The sequence below is a fragment of the Sciurus carolinensis genome, chromosome 12, assembly GCF_902686445.1.
Source record: "Sciurus carolinensis chromosome 12, mSciCar1.2, whole genome shotgun sequence".
Classification (NCBI taxonomy): domain Eukaryota; kingdom Metazoa; phylum Chordata; class Mammalia; order Rodentia; family Sciuridae; genus Sciurus; species Sciurus carolinensis.
This window is the reverse complement of record NC_062224.1, coordinates 62,655,987-62,676,997: the sequence shown is the minus strand read 5'-3', so window position 1 is coordinate 62,676,997 and position 21,011 is coordinate 62,655,987. Positions and strand designations below refer to the sequence as shown.

At 34.8% G+C, this 21,011-nt stretch overlaps 1 protein-coding gene across 10 annotated transcripts in view; it reads right to left on the bottom strand.

Annotated features, from left to right (window-relative positions):
* Positions 1 to 21,011, bottom strand: part of Enah (ENAH actin regulator) — a 137,890-nt gene that overhangs the window by 62,753 nt on the left and 54,126 nt on the right. For all 10 annotated transcript variants that reach the window (XM_047520223.1, XM_047520226.1, XM_047520224.1 and 7 more), the window contains exon 2: positions 3,553 to 3,718. In XM_047520223.1, the coding sequence (XP_047376179.1) occupies positions 3,553 to 3,718 (166 nt within the window). The remainder of the gene's footprint in view (positions 1 to 3,552; positions 3,719 to 21,011) is intronic.

Below are 21,011 nucleotides of genomic sequence, written 5' to 3'. Positions count from 1 at the left end.
AACCATGTCATCCAAAATGGACAACAGGTTTATTTCTTCCAATTCTTGCACATTTTGCTTATTTTTCTTACCTTCATACACTAGCTAGGAATTGGAATTCAATGCTGAAAAGATATAGTGATACCAAGTATCTTTGCCTCCAGTCTGATACTAGAGGGAAAACTTTCCCAAATTCACCCTTAAATATAATCTTTCATGTAATACTTTTATACATGCTTTTTATCAGACTTGGGAAGTGCTCTGAGTCCTTGAAAGCTATGAGTTTTTATCATGACTGCACATTATCAAGAGTTTTTCTAACATTTCTGGAGATGCCCATCTGTTTGGCTTTTCTTTTTTACTTAGCTTTACTTGCCTATGCTTTAATTACTTTATTTGGTGGTGGGGGGGGGAATACTGTGGATTGAACTCAGGGCCTCATGACTCTGGATTGGTGGTATATTCTGCCCTGCATTTTTAGTCTGACCACACACAGAGTAATCAGTGCAGGAAACACCTAGTCTTCCTTGTGACCTGGCTTAGTATCACTCTTGTCCATGAAATCATCTATGACCCTTTGCCAATCTTCTTTGACACACTGGTGATTCTTCTATACCCTTGCTGTACTATGATTTATATTTATCACAACTAATACTATGTCTTTGCTTACAAGCTTAACACTCACATTCTTTAATATTATCTTTCAAGGTCAGAAACCTTATATAAAACCTAGGTATTGCACCTAGACATATTAAGTACTTAATAAATATTAAGCAGAAAAAGGAAATAACTTGAATGTATTCTACTTTACAAATAAATGGTGGGTGGCTTTTTAAAATAGTGATTACTACAGAAAAATTGATGTTTTTAGTAAATTATAACAATGTGCTTCCACTGGCAACAGACTGATAATCATTAAGAGATACCACAAAGTACCCTGAAATGATAGGAAATTTATTACTCATTAGATTTATTTTTAGGTACATTATCACTTATTATTTTAAATAGCATCTTGATAAAATATTATTTTCTAATTGCTTATTGCTAGTTACACAAAAGTGTTACTAATTTTTAAATACTGGTCTTGAATCTAACAACCCTGCTGAACAAATTTTTTACTGTTTATAATTTATCTGCAGACATTTGGGATATTTTTGATGTGCAGAATTATATCATTGATGAATAATAAGGCCAGCTGTTTCTTCCCTTTCAATTCTTAAAGTTTTTATTTCTTCACTTTTATACTGCTAGGTTAACTAGAACATCCTCTGCAACACCAAATGAAAACTGATTAAAGCTGAAACCCTAAACTTAGTCACAAGTTTAACAGAAATGCTTTCAATACTGTATAATCCAGTAAAATACTTGCTGTAAATTTATATTATCCAGCATTATCAGCTTAAAAAACTTTTATGCTTAATTTACTGAAAATTACTGATTTGAATTTTATCAAATGGTTTTCCTGAATATCTTGTTTCTTGTAGGTTTTCTCCTCCTGGTAAATTGCCAGAAGGTTATCTAATATTTAACTAGCCTTATGTTACTGAGAAAAAGAGATGTAGGCCCAATTTCTTCAAGAGATGGTCTTTTCTTTTTGTCTTCCTACTCCCCCCGCCATCCACCCCACTACTATGAGGAGTTAAGATGTGTCCATCTAAGGATAGCTTAGATGTCTCAAGGTTTCTATGTGTAGTAGCTTATCACTAAGGTCAAAGTATTATTTCCTAATGCTCGTAATGACTTCATCATTTTGGGGGGGCGGGGAACCAGGGAGCACTTAATCACTGAACCATATCTCCAGCCATTTTCTGTATTTTATTTAGAGACTGGGTCTCACTGAGTTGCTTGGTGCCTTGCTGTTGCTGAGGCTGGTTTTGAACTCATGATTCTCCTGCCTCAGCCTCCCTAGCCGCTGGGATTACAGGCATGCACCACCATGCATTGCATGCATGAATTCAACTTATAATCACAAATTATTTAAAAGCATGACTGAATTTTCAACCTTTTTTTTTGGGGGGGGGGGGTCAAACCCAGGGACTTTCACACAACTAGGCAAGCGTTCCACCACTAAGCTGTATCCCCAGCACTCTAAATATTTTAAGAAACATTCTATTTGTCAAAATCCAAGTCATAGGACACCTTAATTCTCTTATGAATAAATTTTTACTGTTTCATAAAGAAATTTCTCAGCTTACACAAACATCTTTCTACTTATTTTAAATATTCATTTTCTTTCCTGTCAACATACTTTCAGGTACATTCATTAGTATTAACAAATGACCTTTTCACCAATATATTCACTTTATAGCTATTAATTCAGAATGCTATATTTAAAAATGTTCATCAATTTTTACAAAGTTTTAATTGTCCAATTTTCATTTCTCTTCTCTGTAACAGCATCTTAGGCAGTATTTGATATGTGTCTGATGCAACCCACCACAAGACCACTGTGCTGAAGGAAAGACAGAGAGCAGAAAAAAACACTTGGCACCGCCTGAACTACCAAAGGGACGGGAGGTGGGGCTCTTGGTATAGAGTCCGGGGAGACCAAAGAAAGGCCATGCAACACAAGCAGGGAATATGGAGCGCAGAGAGAAAGGAAAGAAACTAGGGAGGAGAAAGAAGAGAGACAAGGGAAGAGCAACAAAGAAAAAAAGAGGTAGCTTGAGAAGGTTGAAAAGGGGCAGCCTGTGACAGTCTGTACTAAATCAATAAATTTCACAAATTCCATAAATTCTTTTCTGTAGACTGACTTAAGATGTGAAAGTCTCTCTCCAGGGAGAGCACTGCATTTACTTTTATCAGTTGTCCCAACAATTTCACTGTTACTGGCATTTGTTAGTAATTTCTCAGCTGGAGTTGTGCAAATAAGTTTGGTTTCCATTTCTCAGGAAAGCTCCTAAACCAGCTCACACAGAAACAAATTCCTTTGCCTCCCTGCCTGGATAGAAGGACTTCTCTTAGTTGTCTTTTTATGGAATGCAGTCTCTCTGAGAATTCCATTTTTTTGCATAGATTTCAATTTCACAGCCCAAATTTTAATAGGCCCATAGACCCTATGTGTGCATATGACAAACCAAAGTCCCTAGCTATTCCAATCCATAATCTCCATCCTAAAACCCTGAATACTATAGCATCTGTTAACACAACCCCATCATCACATGTCCTAGTGCAAATGTAGGGATCTACCTTTTTTAAGTAAGGCCTCAGCTGGGCATTGAAAATTTGTTTTGTTTTTCCTGCATCTATAGCAGAACATTTTTAACATCTCTTCATTTTCTTTGGAAAATACTTTTGTCCCAAAGTATTTTATAAATCTAAAAACTAGGTAGTTGGAAGACAAGACTGAATGAAGGCATGTATAGGATTTAATTCCAGATCTTCATCTAAATTCAGGTTTTTTAAAAAGTAGAAAGGGTGCGGAGGCAAACCTACACTAAGTTTTTCCCAGAGAGAGTATTTTGGTTATAGAGTTTTTGAAGCACTACTTTTTTTTTTTTTTTTTTTTAAACTGAATATACTAAGTTCTTAAGTATATTAGATCATCTTAAAGTAAAAACTTAAGATTCTTACCTGATGATCCTGAATCTTCCTGCCCACCACTCTGAATGTATTGTTGCCTGTATGGTGATATATATGAACTCTGCTGAACCCAGTTGAGCCACCAGCTGGCACCCATTTCTTATTGGCATCATCATAAACCATCACAGCAGCTCTTGCCTGACAGATACTCTGTTCACTGTAAAAAAATAAAACATTCAAACGTAAGATATTTATAATATACTCACAGTATCCCACACACCATCAAAGTTGGGGTAAACCAACTTGACAATCAGTTACTACATGCTAGAAATAACAGTGAGTAAGAAAGAGACTTCCAAGTTCAAGGGTAGAATCTAGTGGGGAAGACGAACAAAAACATGAAGTGCAATAAAGGACCACAAGCAGCAGACTATGATGCACAAAAGAACTCACAGATAAGTACCGCAAGAGAAGTTTTTTTCTAATTGTATCTAACTTATCCATTAATCAAAATATAACTACAAGTATAAATTATCATTTCATATATTTTATTACATAGGTGACCTGTCTGTGATTACCCTTTCTTTATTGACAAAATATCTCTAATATCAGGCTCACTTCAAGGTCTGGAACAAATTCAGGTAAGTACTATCTATTACTTGAGACATGGGAGTTGCCACTAACAATGGACAATAATGTGACTAAGTCCTTATTTCCTTTTGGGCAAGTTAATATCCTGTGCTTAAACATTTGTTTTTACTTAAAGAGTATAAAAGCAAAATGAGATGATTTCTAAGAATCTTATTAGGTTTTAAATTCTAACCTCCACAGATAAATAGAAAAAAGAAAGGACCAATTCTATGAGAGAATCTTAAGTCCTAGTTTCACTGATCTCAATAATTTGTTACCAAATGAGACTGAAATAAAATACAGAGGTTTGGTCAATTTCATATTAAGCAACAGGTTCACCTTTCATGTATGCTATTTACTCCTGGGTGGGAAACTGATTCAAATATTACCTTACTTTTGCCATGTTTTGTTGTTGTTGTTGTTTTAATCAAATGCCAAAAGTGAACAGCAAAAACAGGCACATTGACTCTATGTAGACTATGAATCTAATTAAAATAACTCAAACTCCACATTGATAAGCCTTGTGATATTTCTGAGGCTTAAGCAGTAGTCACTGGAGATGCTCACAAGTAGCTCAGAAAACCCTATCCTTGACAAAAGCATCGCCCATTCTACCCATTTCAGTTTCAAGGATGTCAAACAATAAATCAAGTGGGTTCTTCCCAAATACACTCAGAAACAAAAAGCCATCCTCACACTCTCCCCTACATGGTTTTCGCAACCCATCTAAGACTGAATGCAGCTTTGCATAATAAGGGGCTGTGTTTCACTCTTTTCCTGGACTTGATGACAAAATCATGGGGGACCTAGAGGTCACAGCAGTGACAAATAAATTTGCTTCAGAATGATGAGGTGATAACTTTACAGCTTTCCACTGGAGAAATAAAAACTAACTTGTAATAATATTGGCACAGCAAACCCAGTGATACGGTTTACATTTTTTTGGTAAGACATTTCTGGAAATAGAAACAAAAAGCCAATGACTAAAACTTGATATGGGGGGGAGAGGTTCTGCCGCCAGGGACTGAACTCAGAGGTACGTGGCCACTGAGGCACATCCTAATCCTGAACTGCTTAGTGCCTTGCTTTTGCTGAGGATGGCCTTGAACTCTCAATCCTACTGCCTCAGCCTCTGGAGCTGCTGGGATCACAGGTATGCACCACAAAGCCTGGCTTGAATTATTTTTTTAAAGTTGATTAAAAGACATTTGTCAGCACAGCAGTTGAAATCTCTTCATCATTCACAAAGGAAATACTGGTTAAGTGACAACTTTTACATAACTAACTTAACACAAACATTACAGGAAACAAGGGAGGGCTAATTTCTTCTTAAAATTGACAATTTAAGAAACAAATTTACTACTAACAGTAAATAAAAAGTTAATAAACCTATAAATTAATACAGAATAGAATTTTCCAGTTTTCAAAAATTAATATTTAGGGCCTACATTCTGTTACCCAAAGTTCAAGAAATAACGTATCTTTGAAAAGTCCCAATGAGATTATATGAACTAAAACAATCCTATTATAAACTAGATGACTTTATGTCCCCCTCAAAAATTTTAAAACAAAAATAAAGTAAATCTAAAATCAAGTACACGTATGCTCTAAAGTGGGTTGCTAGAGACAGCCCAAATATTAAAACACATGGTTAATTGTACAGCTGACACAAGTGCTTCATTAATTAAGCATACCCATATCCAAGGTTCTGAGTTCACAAGTTTAATTAACCTTTAATCAAAAGTATTCAGAAAAAAAAAAAAAAACTGAACAAGTAAAGAACCCCCAATCATTATTCCCTAAACAAAATACAGTTGTACAGCATGTACATTGTATGAGGTATTTAAAGTATATGGGAGGATGTACATAGGTGCTATGAAAATACTAAACCATTTCATGAAAGGACTTATATACATTTAGATTTTGTTATCCTGAGGGGGTCTTGGAACCCATCCCTTGATGTTACTGAAGGACTAAACCAAACAAACAAATTGCTTAGTCAACAATCATCTGATCACTTTTATTTCCCTGGGAAAGTTATACCCATAATAAAAGGATATCTTAAATGAACATATTCATAAAGTCAAGAAAGGTCAAAAATGAAAGAAAAAATAGTTGATGAGTTTTCTGATGAACACGAAAAGACATCTTCAAAATAAGATGTTTTGGATGCAATTCAACTTTAAGACAAAAACACCAGAAGCTAAAAATAAAGAGAAGAAGAAATAAGATCTGATCACTTACATATAACTGGAGAAGTAATTATAACCATGTGAGTATGTGGCAAATTGTGAAACGACAGGTTAAATCTAAATAACTTTAATTCTAGAAGACGTTAGGCAAGCAGAGAAGTCTCATGAAGGCCCAATCCCTGAGTTTTAATGACACTGCACTCTATCCTCCCATTCTTCTTCACAGCATCTATTTCACCAGAGACAGGCATGCCGTGGTACATTTAAAAAAAAAAAAAAAAAAAAAAAGTCTTTGTCACCGATCCCAGGCACAAAGCTCATAAAAACTTTGGGCTCTCCTGATAACCGAGTCTCTAGTATGATAATGAGATGACTCCTGGCTGTAGAGGCTACTAAACAGCTTGAGGATAGGGCCTGGTAACCAAACATACAAATGGAGGAGTAGAGAACTAAAACTCAGCCCACCATTCTGTAACACAAACACTCCAACTCTGGGGCAAGGAGAAAGGCTAGAGATTTCGTGTAATCACCAATGACCAATAATTTCATCAATTATCTCTGTGTAACGAAAACATCATTAAACACCTGGAAGTACTGGAAGCATGGTGTACAGAAACTTCAGGTCCCCGCTTCAACCATAACTTGACCTATACATCTCTTCCATTTGGCTGTTCCTGACTTGTATCCTTCATAGAAAACCAGTCACAGCAAAGCACTTTCTTGAGTTCTGGCAATTGTTCTAGCAAATTATCAACCGGTGGCAGGGAGATGGGATTAGGGCTAACTGTGGAATTAGTAGTTGCTGGGCAGACGTGGAGGCAGCCTGTGCACTCCACTTGCAGCTGGTGTCTGAAGTGAGGGTGTTCTTGTAAGACTGAGTAATAACCTATGGGATCAATGTTAACCCCAGATGGTTAGGGCCATAATTTAACTAAACTGGTGAAGACCAGGTTGGTAAAAGGGAGAAGAATAGATTGCTCATAGGAGGAAAAGAATTTAAAAAAGAAAAGCAAAAACCTTCACAACCTACTGACTACACTGTGATACACAAAATAAACCAGTGGTACCCAGGTTATAGGTTTCATCATCCTGCAAACTTCAAAATAAATTAGGTGAATCAACACAGAATTGGCAGTCAATATTTTGGCATTCTTGCCAGGTAGGGAATTAGGGAGGGTAACTTACTAAAATGAGGACACTTGGGATCTAAAAATAGGAATTTTAAAAATCCCAAAATAGGGTTGGGGTTGTGGCTCAGTGGTAGAGCACTTGCCTACCACGTGTGAGGCACTGGGTTCGATCCTCAGCACCTCATATAAATAAATGAATAAATAAAGGTCCATTAACATGTAAAAAATTTCTTTTAAAAAAATCCCAAAATAAAGACAAATCTTAGTAACTTCAGCTTTCCAAATAGTATTCTATATTAACCATAGTTTCTTCCCTGCCCTTCTTCTTTTCTCTGATCCAGTGAAATTCCTGCTAAAAAGTATGCTTCCCCTTAGTCACCATAGAAAGTACTACTACGTGTACATCGATGTGTACACAAACAGTAAAGCAATGCATCTTTTTAAAAAAATATTTTTAGTTGTAGATGGACACAATATCTTTTTTTTTTTTTAATGTGATGCCAAGGACCAAACCCAGTACCTCACACATGTGAGTCAAGTGCTCTACCACTAAGCTACAGCCCCAGCCCAAAGCAATGCATCTTTATACGACCATTCTATCTACATAATGAAACATAATGAACATCTCAAGATGAAAACTGGTCAAAGTCTTCAAGATTCTGAGTCAGATGGAGATTGAAATAGAATAAACTATGTTATATGCATTTATGAAGATGTCCAAAAAACCCACTTTTATGTATAATGCACTAATGTTTAAAAATATTGAATCAGTGAAGTAATATGAAAAGATTAAATCAGTAAATTACTAGTCTACAGTCTTGTGAAGATCAAGCACTAAATTAGTTATAACCAAAAACTGTAATTTTTGTTGATTAAACTTCATGTTCCTGATGTTAATTTTGGTATTTGTCAAAGTATATTACATTAGAAGACTAGAGACAGTTGGGTGGTGGTGTTTTTTTGTTTTTTTTTTTTTTTTAAGTCTAAAACCCATGAAACTACATTATAATTTTGTAGCTTTGTCAGAGAATTCATTTCTGAATATAGTCAAATTTCCTAAGCAGGTATATATAATAGTAGAGAATGCTTGCCAAATTCTATTCTCACAGGTAGCAGACAAAGAAATGTTTCCTGGTATTTAAGCAGACTAAGAACTGCTTGTCTATTCTTATACACACTATTTACTGGTAGTATAGTAAAGCTGTCTTTAACAACAGCACCTTTCTTTCAAAGATTCCACTTGCAGGACTGGGGATGAAGTTCAGTTGGTAAAGCACTCATATATAACATACCTGAGATCCTGAGGGAGAGGATGTTACATGAGACACCACTTACTAATCATTACCTATCAAAAAATGCATGAATATGACAGTACCTGGCACATACTAGGTACCTTCAAATGCTTGTTCAGTTAATAATTCCATTTGACAAAAATCCTACTTATCAGGACAAGGATCAAATATTCTTCCTTTTATTAATTCTTCTTGAGGTCCCCAAAACCAGAATTAATTGCTCCCTCCTCTGAGTTCTTAGTACTCATTCATTTCTCAATAAGCACAATTCTCTGGGTAGATGATATTTGAACCATGAAAAGGTGTTGTATGTTACTCCAAGTGTACTGGGAAGACACTGAAGACTTACATTTTGGAGAGATGACTCTAGTTACTATGCGAAGAAGGGATTCTTGTGCCATCGAAGTTAAGAATGAAAGCACAAATAACCAGACTTCTTAGAAAACAGGAGAGGGAAACATGTGGTATATATGCTAGAAGTGCAGCAGAAAGAACTTTGCAGATAGTTAAGATCCAAATGACAGGGAAAGCAAAAGAAGAAAAATTATGGCTACCCCTAGCATTTTGCTGATACTTGTTTTTAAAAATTACACAAAGCCATTGTTTTGGACCAAGATCCTACACGAGGTCCCAAAAGACAGACCAGACCAGACCAAACTAACATGGAGTCACTCATACTAAATGTGACACAATGAAACTAAAACTTCTTAAAGGAAGAAGATAGAACCAAAAACAGATCAGATTTTCAAAAGAGGAGATACCAGTCCACTTGATTCAGTGTAACAACTAAGTACCCTCGGCTTTAACCCTCACCAAAACGTTACCCAATCTTTATTTTTCCTACAGTTCTTTTTCCTCGTTCCCATCTTACAAAATTTGCTGTTTTGCTACTGCCCAAGAGAAACTCTCTTTGTTTTGTAGACTGATTGCTGCCAAATTCATGAATTATACACCAAAGTCAATTAGATTTATAATAAAATTTGTTCTAATTTTGTCTTTTGACAGTTCTGGCAACCAAGAAAGGGATCCCCAAAACACTGCCAACTACTCCCAAGACCACAGAAAAAAAAACACAAGAGAAGCACTGTTGACCCCTTTGAGGTCTCCCATCTTCCTCGTGGAGCCCTGCGGGTTTGCACCTAAGTTACTCCCAAGTCGGAATCTGCTTTATTTGCATCTCTCCACCCTCAATCTTTCTTGCTTAGAGAGCATTGAAATCTGGGGTTTTGCAGTGATTAAGAAGTTATTGCCAAGAGCTGTGGTTTTAAAGATAACTGCTGGCAGTTGTGGTAAGTGGTTATTACTGCAGGGGAAATGAACTCTGGCTTTTGGAATATTCAGGAATTTGGTTTCTGATCTCTTCATTTCTTTTTCCTGTTTACTGAAGTAGGGAGAAATCACTGATTAGTTCAATCAAGAGTATCACAGGGCCAAAGTCCCAATGTGACTGGTGTGCAAGGGTCAGGTACTCACCACTTCAAAATAAAGTTTGGTGTCCTTAATATAAAACATACCTTTAAACATTTAATCTTTTCATTTTTAATTATTATTATTAGTAGTAGTAGTAGTAGTAGTACTATTATTTGGCTTCAAAAAAACTTTACTTTTCTCACAGTTCTGGATGCTGAAGTCAAGATTAAGGTGACGGCAGGATTGTGTCCTCTGAAGTCTCCCTCAGTTTGCAGGCATCCACCTTGCTGCCTGTTCACATGACTGCCCCTCTGTACATTTACACTTATGGTGTCTCTCACCCTTTAAGCATTTTAGTCTACCATGTAAAAGGTGGGCCTATTGATAGACGATAGAGTACTCAATTCTTTAGAAATTTTACTTTTGCATGTCTCTCAGAGCTCAGATAAAAAGTTAAAAGGGTCAAAGGGTTGGGGTCCTAACATGAGAGTCATTATTTTTCCCCCCAGTATTGGGGATTGAACCCAGGGGTGCTGTACCAATTAGCTACATCACCAGCCCTTTTTTGTTTTTTATTTTGAGATGATCTCACTCAACTGTCAATGCAGGCCTTGATCTTGTGATGCTCCTGCCTCAGCATCCCTAGTGGCTGGGATTACAGGCATGGTTGGTTTATATTATGAAAGATCTAAACTCTAGAGACAAGTAACATAAGTAATCAATTAATGAATATTGTGATAATAATACTAATATTGTTTTTAATAGATACTAATATGTACATAGTGCTAAGTGCCATGTACCATTCTATATGCTTTGCCTTTACTAATTCACTTATCTTTTTGACAACCATACTGAGTCAAGCACAGTGGCAGGTACCTGTAATCCCACCAACTCATGAGGCTAAGGCAGAAGAAACCCACGTTTGAGGTCAGCCTCAGCACCTTAATGAAACGCTTTCTCAAAAGGGTGGGGGGGACCAGACTGAGGATGGTGCTCGGTGGTAAAGTGCTCCTGGGGGTTCAATCCCCAATACAAAACAAAACAAAACTTTGTTAATACTCCCATTTTACAGATAGGAAATTTGAGGGGGAGGTACTGCGGATTAAACCCAGAAGCATTTTACCAACAGCTACATCCTTGGACCTCCAATTTTTTATATTAAGACAGGGTCTCAGTAAGTTGCTGAAATGTGAGACAAGGAGATGAATTAACTTGACTAAGGAAAAGGTAGAAATGGGATTCAAAGTACTCAGTCTGCTTCAAGCCTTGGACTTATAATCACTCTACTTGAATCAGAGTTAGATTCTGCCCTATCAATTATAATAGCTCCACAAAATTATCTCTTCATATGTTTCCTATTATTTCCATATTATACTTCATCATATTTAATTTGAAGTTAACGAGAGGGAATGTTTATTTGCTGAAATTGATGTTCTTTTAGAAATAATCAAGGGTACTTTTTAAAAGATTTCACTACTGAAAATATGTTAACCTGTAACAAAAACATATTTGGGAAAAAAAGTCACATATTTTTTAAAAGATAGCAGTAAAAACTTATTCATGAAATTAATACTTCAGGGAATGTTTCCTTCAAATAGAATCTCAACCTTCTTGAAAAATCACAACAAAGACAAAATCTTAAAATAAGTTATATAGTACACTAGCTGAATGAATAAACAAAAGATAGTACATATATAGAATGAAACATTATTCAGCCTTTTTATAAAAGAAAGAATTCTGATATGTGCTGTGACAAAGAGAAACCTTTAGGATGTTCTGCTAAGTGAAATAAGCCAGAACCAAAGGGCAAATATGCAATTGCTTGGGTAGTCCATTCAGAAAAGCAAAAAGTAGAATGGTAGATGCTTCAGATTTTGGGAGGAAAAAGTAAAGATGATTAGTGAATAAAGTTTTACTTTAAGAAGATGAAAAAGTTCTGGATATGGATGCTAATGATGGCTGCAGAAAAAAAATGTGAATGTACTATGTGCTACTGAATTGCACACTTCCAAAAGTTCAGACGGCAAAATTTATGTTGTAAATAATTTATGTGCAACTTTTAATTAGAAGATATAATGAAGTGTTTTTATCCATTAAAGAATAAAACTATATTAATCTCACATGCATTTGATTACAGGTTACATTTTACTTAGTAAGTTTTTAAATAGAAGTATTAATAAAAAGAGAATAGTACTGACATTTTCTAGAATTAATCCATTTTATTAAAAGGAGTATTTAAAGTTTTATTATGTTCCTTTATTTGAGATCTGTGTGCCACTTTTCCTTCAGTAAGACTTATCTTTGGGTTTTAAAATTCCTATCACCTTTGTGTTTCTGTTTCCTATTGCAAATATACATTATAAGAAATAAAAAATTTATGCCACTTTCCTCTTCTCTCAACAACAAAAAGCATGGCTACTAACAATCTCCATACCCCTTGCTATTCATGGCCACAGACTTGCCTCTCTTGAATAGAATAAGGCAAAAAACATGGAACGTCACTTCCAAGGTTAATTTACAAAGAAAAAACTGGCTTCCACCTTGCTTGTTGCCCTATGGAGAAGTCTGCATAACCAGGCCAACTGCCAGGAAGGAACTCGGGCCCTCAGGCAAACAGCTGGCATGCAAAAGAATCCAAGGAGCTTAAATACAGATCCTCCCCTGGTGATGACTTTAGTCAGAGCTATAGCCCTAGCCAAGATCTTGACTGCACTTGTGACAGACCCTGGGCCAGAGGACCAAGTTAAGCTGTATCCAGATTCCTGACCAACAGAAACTGTGATGACAAGTGTGTACTGTTTTAAGTCACTAAGTTTTGACAGTGATTTATTATGTGGTTATAAATAACTAATATACCAGCCCTTCACACCCTCTTACCTGCCCCCAAGACCCTAAACTTCAACAAACCTAAACCCTTACTAATAGCATGCTAGTTCACAGAAAGTATACACATACAGAACTGATCAGAGAAGGGAAAAATGTGGCAAAACATTTAGCAACCCAGCTTCCCTATGCTAGTAAATCCTTCTATTAAAAAGAATTTGTTCTTTGAGCAACTGAATAGATTAACCCACCTGTTTCCTGCAGGTTTTTTTTTCCACATTATTTTTATTAAACTATACAGCAAAACAGTCCAAAGTATTTCCAAGCACAGTTGAGTTAAAAATACTAAATGCAGCTAATTTCAGCTATGAAACACCAGAGGAGGCTAACTTAGTTCAGATATGTATAAACAGAGGGGTGGGAAAAATTCACTTTTTATTTTCTCAATTTGCAAGATTACTGATTCCTCAAGGACAGTATGAGTAACTGGCAAGACAAGTACGACATGAAATCAAGCAAGATAAACTAAAGCAGGGTACTGCAGGATCTCAACTTTTTGTTTTTCTCAAAAATCTTAACTAGGGAGGGTCATGGCAGCTTGAGTTCCTTTCCAAATGACCCTCCACTGGATAAAACTATAAACTTCAAATAAATTTACAGAACAATTATATGAATGTACTAGAGAATAACCAGAAGGAACTCAACTCTAATATTAAAGAGATGATATAGGTTGCTGGGAATGCTGGCACAAGCCTATAACAAAGGCCCATGACAAAATTCATAGGCTCTATGACATTATCATCTTAGAAGGTCCAGAATATAAATGAAAATTACTCAACATTCTCAAGAAAAGACAGTCAATGAAATCCAAAGACAAGATGAAGATGACACAACCTGAAAGTGACTACTATATTTAATAATATAAAGCAAAATAAACTTGTAATGATCAGCAATATTTACGGAAAATATTTTTAAGTATCAAATGAAAATTCTACTATTGAGGGGTTGGGGTTGTGGCTCAGTGGTAGAGTGCTTGTCTGGAATATGTGGGGCCAGATACTGGGTTCGATTCTCAGCACCACATATAAATAAATAAAATAAACGTCCATCAACACCTAAAAGATATATATTAAAAAAAATTTTAATTCTACTAGTGAAGAATACATACTTTGTTATTAAGAATAAAAATTCTCAGGGCTGGGGAGATAGCTCAGTTGGTAGAGTGCTTGCTTTGCAAGCACAAGGCCCTGGGTTCGATCCCCAGCACCCAAAAAAAAGAATAAAAATTCTCTGAATGGTTAACCAACAGAATAAAGATAGAAGATGAATGAACTGGTAAACCTTATATCAAAATAAATGACTCAATTTAAAGGGAGGGGGGGAAAAATAAAAAGACGGAGTCAGAGAGTGAACAGGGAGTTAAGAGACCTGTGAGGTAAGATCAACAGGTCTAACATACATGTAAGAAGAGTTTGGTATGCCCCTTCCCATTTCTCACCCCTCCCCCAAAAAGCAAGATATAATAAATCTAGAAATAACCATAGGCAGGTATATCATAGTCCAAGATAAATTTCGAGAAACATGAAAAGCAGTCAGTGGAAAATAAAACATTACATACTGAAGGAAAATAATTATTCAAATGACGATGGACTTTTCTTCAAAAACAATAAAATGGCATCTTTAAAGTGTTTAAATACAAAATTGTCGATCCAGAAGTCTACATCCAGGGAGAATAGTCTTTTAAAATGAAGGTAAATAAAGACATTTTCAGATTTAATAAGAAGAAGAGATTTCTTCAGGTTAAAAGGAAATGGTATTAGAAATATTTCATGAGAAATGAAAAGCATGGGAAATGGCAAATATGGGGGTAAACATAAATTAGATTCTGATAATTTCAAGCAAAAATTGGGAACATTATTTTACAAGATTTCAAACTATTAAGACAGAATGCATAGAAAACTACAAGCAAAACAGACTGAGGGGCACAATCTAGAGAGTTGCAAGGTTTAAGTTTTATGTGAAGTGCTTCAGCATTAACTAAGTAAAGGGTAAAAAGTTGAAGATGTATATTACAAGCCCGTGAGCAATCACTAAAGAAGGAAAATACAAAAAAATACAGCTAAAAAGTCAATAGAAAAAGCAGATTTCTGAAGATAGTTAATCGCCAAAAAAGAAAGCTATAACAGAGTAAACAGAGGGGATCATCTAAAAATGAATATTAAAACGGTAGGCAGAAATTCAACCATACCAACATTACATTAAATGTTAATGATTAAATATTCTGATTAAAAGATACAGATTATGTAACTGATTTTTAAAAGACCCAATTAAATTGTACTTTTTATAAGATTCACTTTAAATAATAAAGTAAATTAATAGAAAACTATATGCCACCCAAATAGTTAGTATAAGAAATCTGTAAGTGATAGATTAGTATCAAATTAAGCGATTTTAAGAGTGATTTTTCAAAATTACAAAAGGGCTAATGCAGCATTCAACAATCAAATGTATGTATCTAATTATAGAGTCTCAAAATACAAGAAGCAAAAATTGACAGAATTAAAGGGACAATGATATTTCCACAATATTAACATTCCCTCTTACAACTGACAAAATTAGATAATAACCAATACACGTACACAAAAAACTAGTGATCACGCCTATCTAACAAACATTATTAACCACTTAAATGATATTTAAGAATTACTAAACCCAACAACTGTACAACACACCTTTGTTTCGTGTGTACCTACAATATGGTCACTAAAATAGATGTCATAGGCAATGGAAGAATTCCCAAATTTTATTAACTGAAAGCATAAAGAATATGTTCTCTGGCCACAAAGGAATTAAAGAGATTATAATAAGATATATAAGACTTTATTATGAGTAAGTTAATCTTATAAAATATCATTAAGAATATGTGTATATTTGGAAATTTTGTTTTGTTTTGTGTTTTTTGTTTGTTTGTTTGTTTTACATGGGTGGTATCAGGAATTGAACCCAGGGCCTCACACGTTAGGAAAGGGCTCTACTACTGAGCTACATCCCAGCTATATTTGGAAACTGAAAAATGCACTTCTAAGTACTAGTAATCTATGAGTTGCAAGAAGAAAACATGATAAAACCTGGGCAATAATTCAAATTAAATCAATATTAAAATATGACAAACATGAGATGCAGCTAAAAAGCAATATTTAGTGGGAAATATATAGCTGTATGTTTATATTAGAAAAGGCCTATATAAGAAAAGCTTGTCTCTTTAAAGAAGTTAGGGAAAAAAAAGGAAGTAGAAAAGTTATTTTTTAAAAAAGCAATCAATGAAAGAATAAGAAAAATTTAAATTCCTAGGTAACTGAGGAAATATAAATTACCAAGTAGTGGGAATTAAAGAGGTTTATCACTATAGATCCTAGAAAAGTATTAAATGAATACTAAGGGAATATGATGAAAAAACTACCTGAAAAATAAACTGAGGTGATGGCACATGCCTGTAATCCCAGTAACTTGGGAGGCTGAAGCAAGAGGATTCAAGTTTGAGGCCAACCTTTGCTATCAACAAGATACTGTCTCAAAATTCAGAAAAAGAAAAAGAAATCAGGGGATAGTAGGGAGGACACTGGAGATGTAGCTCAGTGGTAAAGTACCCCTGGGTTCAATCCCCAACACTCCCACAAAAAATAAAAATAAAGACACAAGGTAAAATCTGAATGTCATCTCTTTAAAAAAATTGTTATAGAACCACCCCCAAGAATAAAACTCCAGACAAGTGGTTTCACTAGTGAATTATATAAAGCATGCAAAGAAAACTGTACCAATGTTATACAAACTCTCAGAGAACAAGAGAAAACATTTCTAGCTTGTCTGGGGGCAGAACAATCTGATTACCAAAACTTGATCAAGACATAACAAAGAAAGTATTTTTTAATAACACAGTTGCAAAAAAAATTCTTAACAATACAGTATCAAATTAAAATCGGTAATACATTAAAAGAGGTATACATCATGACCTAATAGGGTTTATTCCAGAAATGCAAGGTTGGTTTAACATTTGAAAATGAAAGTAATTCACCATATTGACTAAGGATAAAGGAGAAAAACTACCCAATACAAAAGATGCAGAAAAAGTAGGAGAGAAAATGCAACGTCATTCATGACAAAAACTCTCAGCAACTGAGACTGGAATTCCTTAATGTGATCAAAAGAATCTATAAAAATACCTATAATATCATACTTCGTTGTAAAATATTGAACTCCTTCCCCCTGAGGTCATGTAAAGGCATGGTGACCTCTCCTAACCACTTCTAATTGACTTATAAAATTGAAAATGCAGGAAGAACTTTATACATTTCAAGGGAAGGAAGGGAGGGAAGAAGAAATAAGGAAGTAAGAGGGAAGAACAACAAGCAGGAAAAAAAACGCATACATAGATAAGGTACAAATGAGAAAAAAGTTAGCAAAATAAAAATCTGACATGCAAGCAGGATGTATATTTTAAACTCCTACAACTAAATAATTAAAATACAGACAATCAATAAAATACTGGACTAATAATCTGAACAGATGTTAGAAAACATGATATATAAATGTTCAGGAAATTCACATCAAAGTGCTAAACATCATTAATCATTAGGGAAATGCAAATTAAAAGTCACAATAAGATGCCACTACACATCCATCAGAATGGTTAAAACATGGTGCAAACATAAATCCCAAACACCACTGGTAGGAGTATAAAATGGTTCAACAACTTTGAAAAACAAATTGCAGTTTCTTATAGAATCAAACATTCACCTATCCTGTGATCCTTCCATTCCAATGCTTAGTATTGCCAAAAACCAGATACAGCTGAGGTATCCATCAAGAGGAAAATTGACAAATAAATTATAGTACATTTACACAGTCTGTACAATGGCATATTACTAAGCAAGAAAAGCTGATACATTAAAAAAAAAAGTACAGAGAGATAAAGTGAAAATATTGTGCTCTTAAGAAAGACTTATATAAGAAAACATGTCTTAATGATTTCTTACAGATTAAGTTCTGCAACAGGAACTATTAATTTATAGTAAAAATTATTCAAAACAGCAGCTGTGGCCTGGGGATAAAGCTCAGTTGGTAGAGTGCTTGCCTCACATGCACAAGGCCCTGAATTCAAACCCCAGCAATGCAAAAAATTAAAAAAAAAAAAAAAAAAACAGGTGTTATGGGAGGAATTAAGGCAAACAAAGACATGGTCAAGTTTCCTGTGCATTCTGCCACCACCCAAGAAAGTTTTTGTATCTTGAAAGGCCTTTTAGTTACACATGTGTGCATCTATCAAAACTTATCCAATGCTCTGTGCACTATACTGTTGATATGTTTACCACAGAAGGAAAAAAGTATTATTGAAACCTAGTTAATGATATACATACTGACATATTTAAGAACTAGTGTGCTGACAATTCTCTATCAAAAACTAAATATGTACAGATTTCACAGCTGTACAAAAAATATGTAACAGAATACTTTTATATCTTCCTTGATAAATGGAAAGACAAATGACTGGCATGTTTTATTTCTTCTTTTTTTTTTTTTAGATGTTGATAGACCCTTATTTTATTCATTTATTCGTATGTTGTGTTGAGAATCAAATCCAGCGCCTCACACATGCTAGGCAAGTGCTCTACCAATGAGCCACAACCCCAGTCCATGTTTTATTTCTTACATTCATTCAAGTAAGAATTTTAAATTGAATGAGTGGAGATACAATGTGTACATAAAGTGATCAAATTTTCGTAGGTAGTGTGATGACTAATCCTTTCCCCTTACAACCCAAAAAACAAAGCACCAAAGCTCAGAACCCATATTCAAGGTTTTAATACCCTTTAAAAAGTACTAAAAAGATATTAACAATTCATTCTTATTTCCCATGCTCCAAACTCACATAGACAACTGCTTTGTTATGTATTTAAATCTAGACATAGTAGGAGGGAGAGACAAACACATCTCAGAATGCAAGCTCTTTTCTTCCCTTACCCTCCCCCTCTATTTTTCCCTCGCCAGATAAAACATACCAAGAAACCCTAGCTAGAAACCCAAGTATCATCTTAGACTGTTTTGGTGCAGTCATCCCTGCAATTCCAGCCCTGTCAATTCCACCACCCAAAGGTTTCTTCTAATACCTCCTCCATTATGTCCCCCTGCCACTGCATTAATGTACTCTTTCCTGAAGTACTATACAGGCCCCCAAAATTCCTACTTCCAGCCTGTCCTTGTAGAAGCCATATAGTCAGAACTTCCTGAACAAGGATAAGCATCCTAATATTTTATCTAGAAAATAAAATGTCTTAATCATTTCTGCACAGGATATCTAGTTAAGAATATTTTAATTAAGACCTTTTACAAAACAGATTTATATTTATGTTGGCTTCATTGATCTCCTTTACAGGCAAACTGTTACAAAAGTATATTCACCTCACCACTTCACTTTTTTAGTTAATGCCAGATGACAATAATGATTTCAGATTTTACTATACCACTGCTGCTAGGAATATACATATATCATCAGACTCACTGATACATAACTATGGTTCCCCCCACCAAAAAAAAAAAAAAAAAACAGCCTATAATTAAACAAGGTTTCAATTTTCTTTCTGAAATTTTCAACATTAGTACCAAATTCTACCAAGCATAGAATGGGTATCTTTAGAAGGACTAGAGCTAGGATGGGTATTTGTTAAGAGTAAAGGATCTAAACACAAGAATGGGATTGACATTTTCAATTTTAAAAGATTTTCAATTAACATTGATTTTATAATTCAAAAGGAAAACTTTTAAAAATAAGCTACTGTTTCCATTTCATTAAAATTTAAAGTTTTAATTAATGTTTTCAATAGATTTTATATAGACTGCTCATAGTAAAAATTTTCAGCATAGGATTGATCATAGCAATCTAGTCATTTCAACAGCTCATCTCAACCCAAAACATTAAAGAAAATATTAAATGCTTTAAAAAAAAAGTAGAGAATCTGGAATTAAACCTAAGTAAATTTCAATTCCAGCTCTGTTATTTCCGGATTGTGAGCTTAAAACAAGTTGTTAGCCTGTAAGTTTCAGTTTCCTGATTTCCAAGGAGAATAATAATAGTAATGCTTCACAGAATTGTTTTGAGAATAAAACCATGTACATAAAGCACTTCAAGATCTTGGTGCGTGCTGGGCACTCAAAAATATTAGCCATGACTATTATTAGCAGTAACAGCATTTGATGAATTAATAGAGCAAAAAAAAAAATGGAGTTCTAGAACCACACATGAGCACAAACTACCAGCTACAGTACACATTTTAACACTGTGTTAACAAAATACTAAATAAAGGTCCATGGCATGCCTTGAATCATACTTTGACCAATACAAGAATCTGAACTTCCTGTTCAGATGGATGTAGGGAATGAGCAAGACAAACCTGTCTCCCCTTATCCAGTTTCCCATGCTCAGCTTCTTATTAACTGCATCTCAATGGGACTTTCTTCATTTCCACTCATCCATGGGTGCCCACTGTAAATGGTAGCTACAGAAGTTATGTGTCAATCTGGGAATTCACAATGGCCTTGAAAGGCTAGAAGTATACTACAAATGACTGCTGCTTAGCACATCTCTATATGAGTGGAATAAAATTCTAACTTCCTGTTTCAATTTACATTCACTGCTACCATGTATGATTACATATAATTAATCTTAACAACTAAAGTCCAAAGGAATTGTTCTCTGTTATTTTTTAATGTGAATAAGGTATAAGTGAAAATAATATTGAGGCACATTGGATACATAGTCAAACTAAATCAAAACTGATGCTTCCCACACTTAAGCATAACCACTCAAAGAAAACCTGGTTTTTCTATTATTCCAAGGAAATCATTAATTTTCCAAGAGTATTTCTTGGACATTCATGGTTCCAGAACAGATATTTATAGAGTTTGGCAAATATATTTAACACTTACAAGCTGCCAGCTCATGCTCAAAACTACTTTATAAATTGTGAAATTCTGTCCTG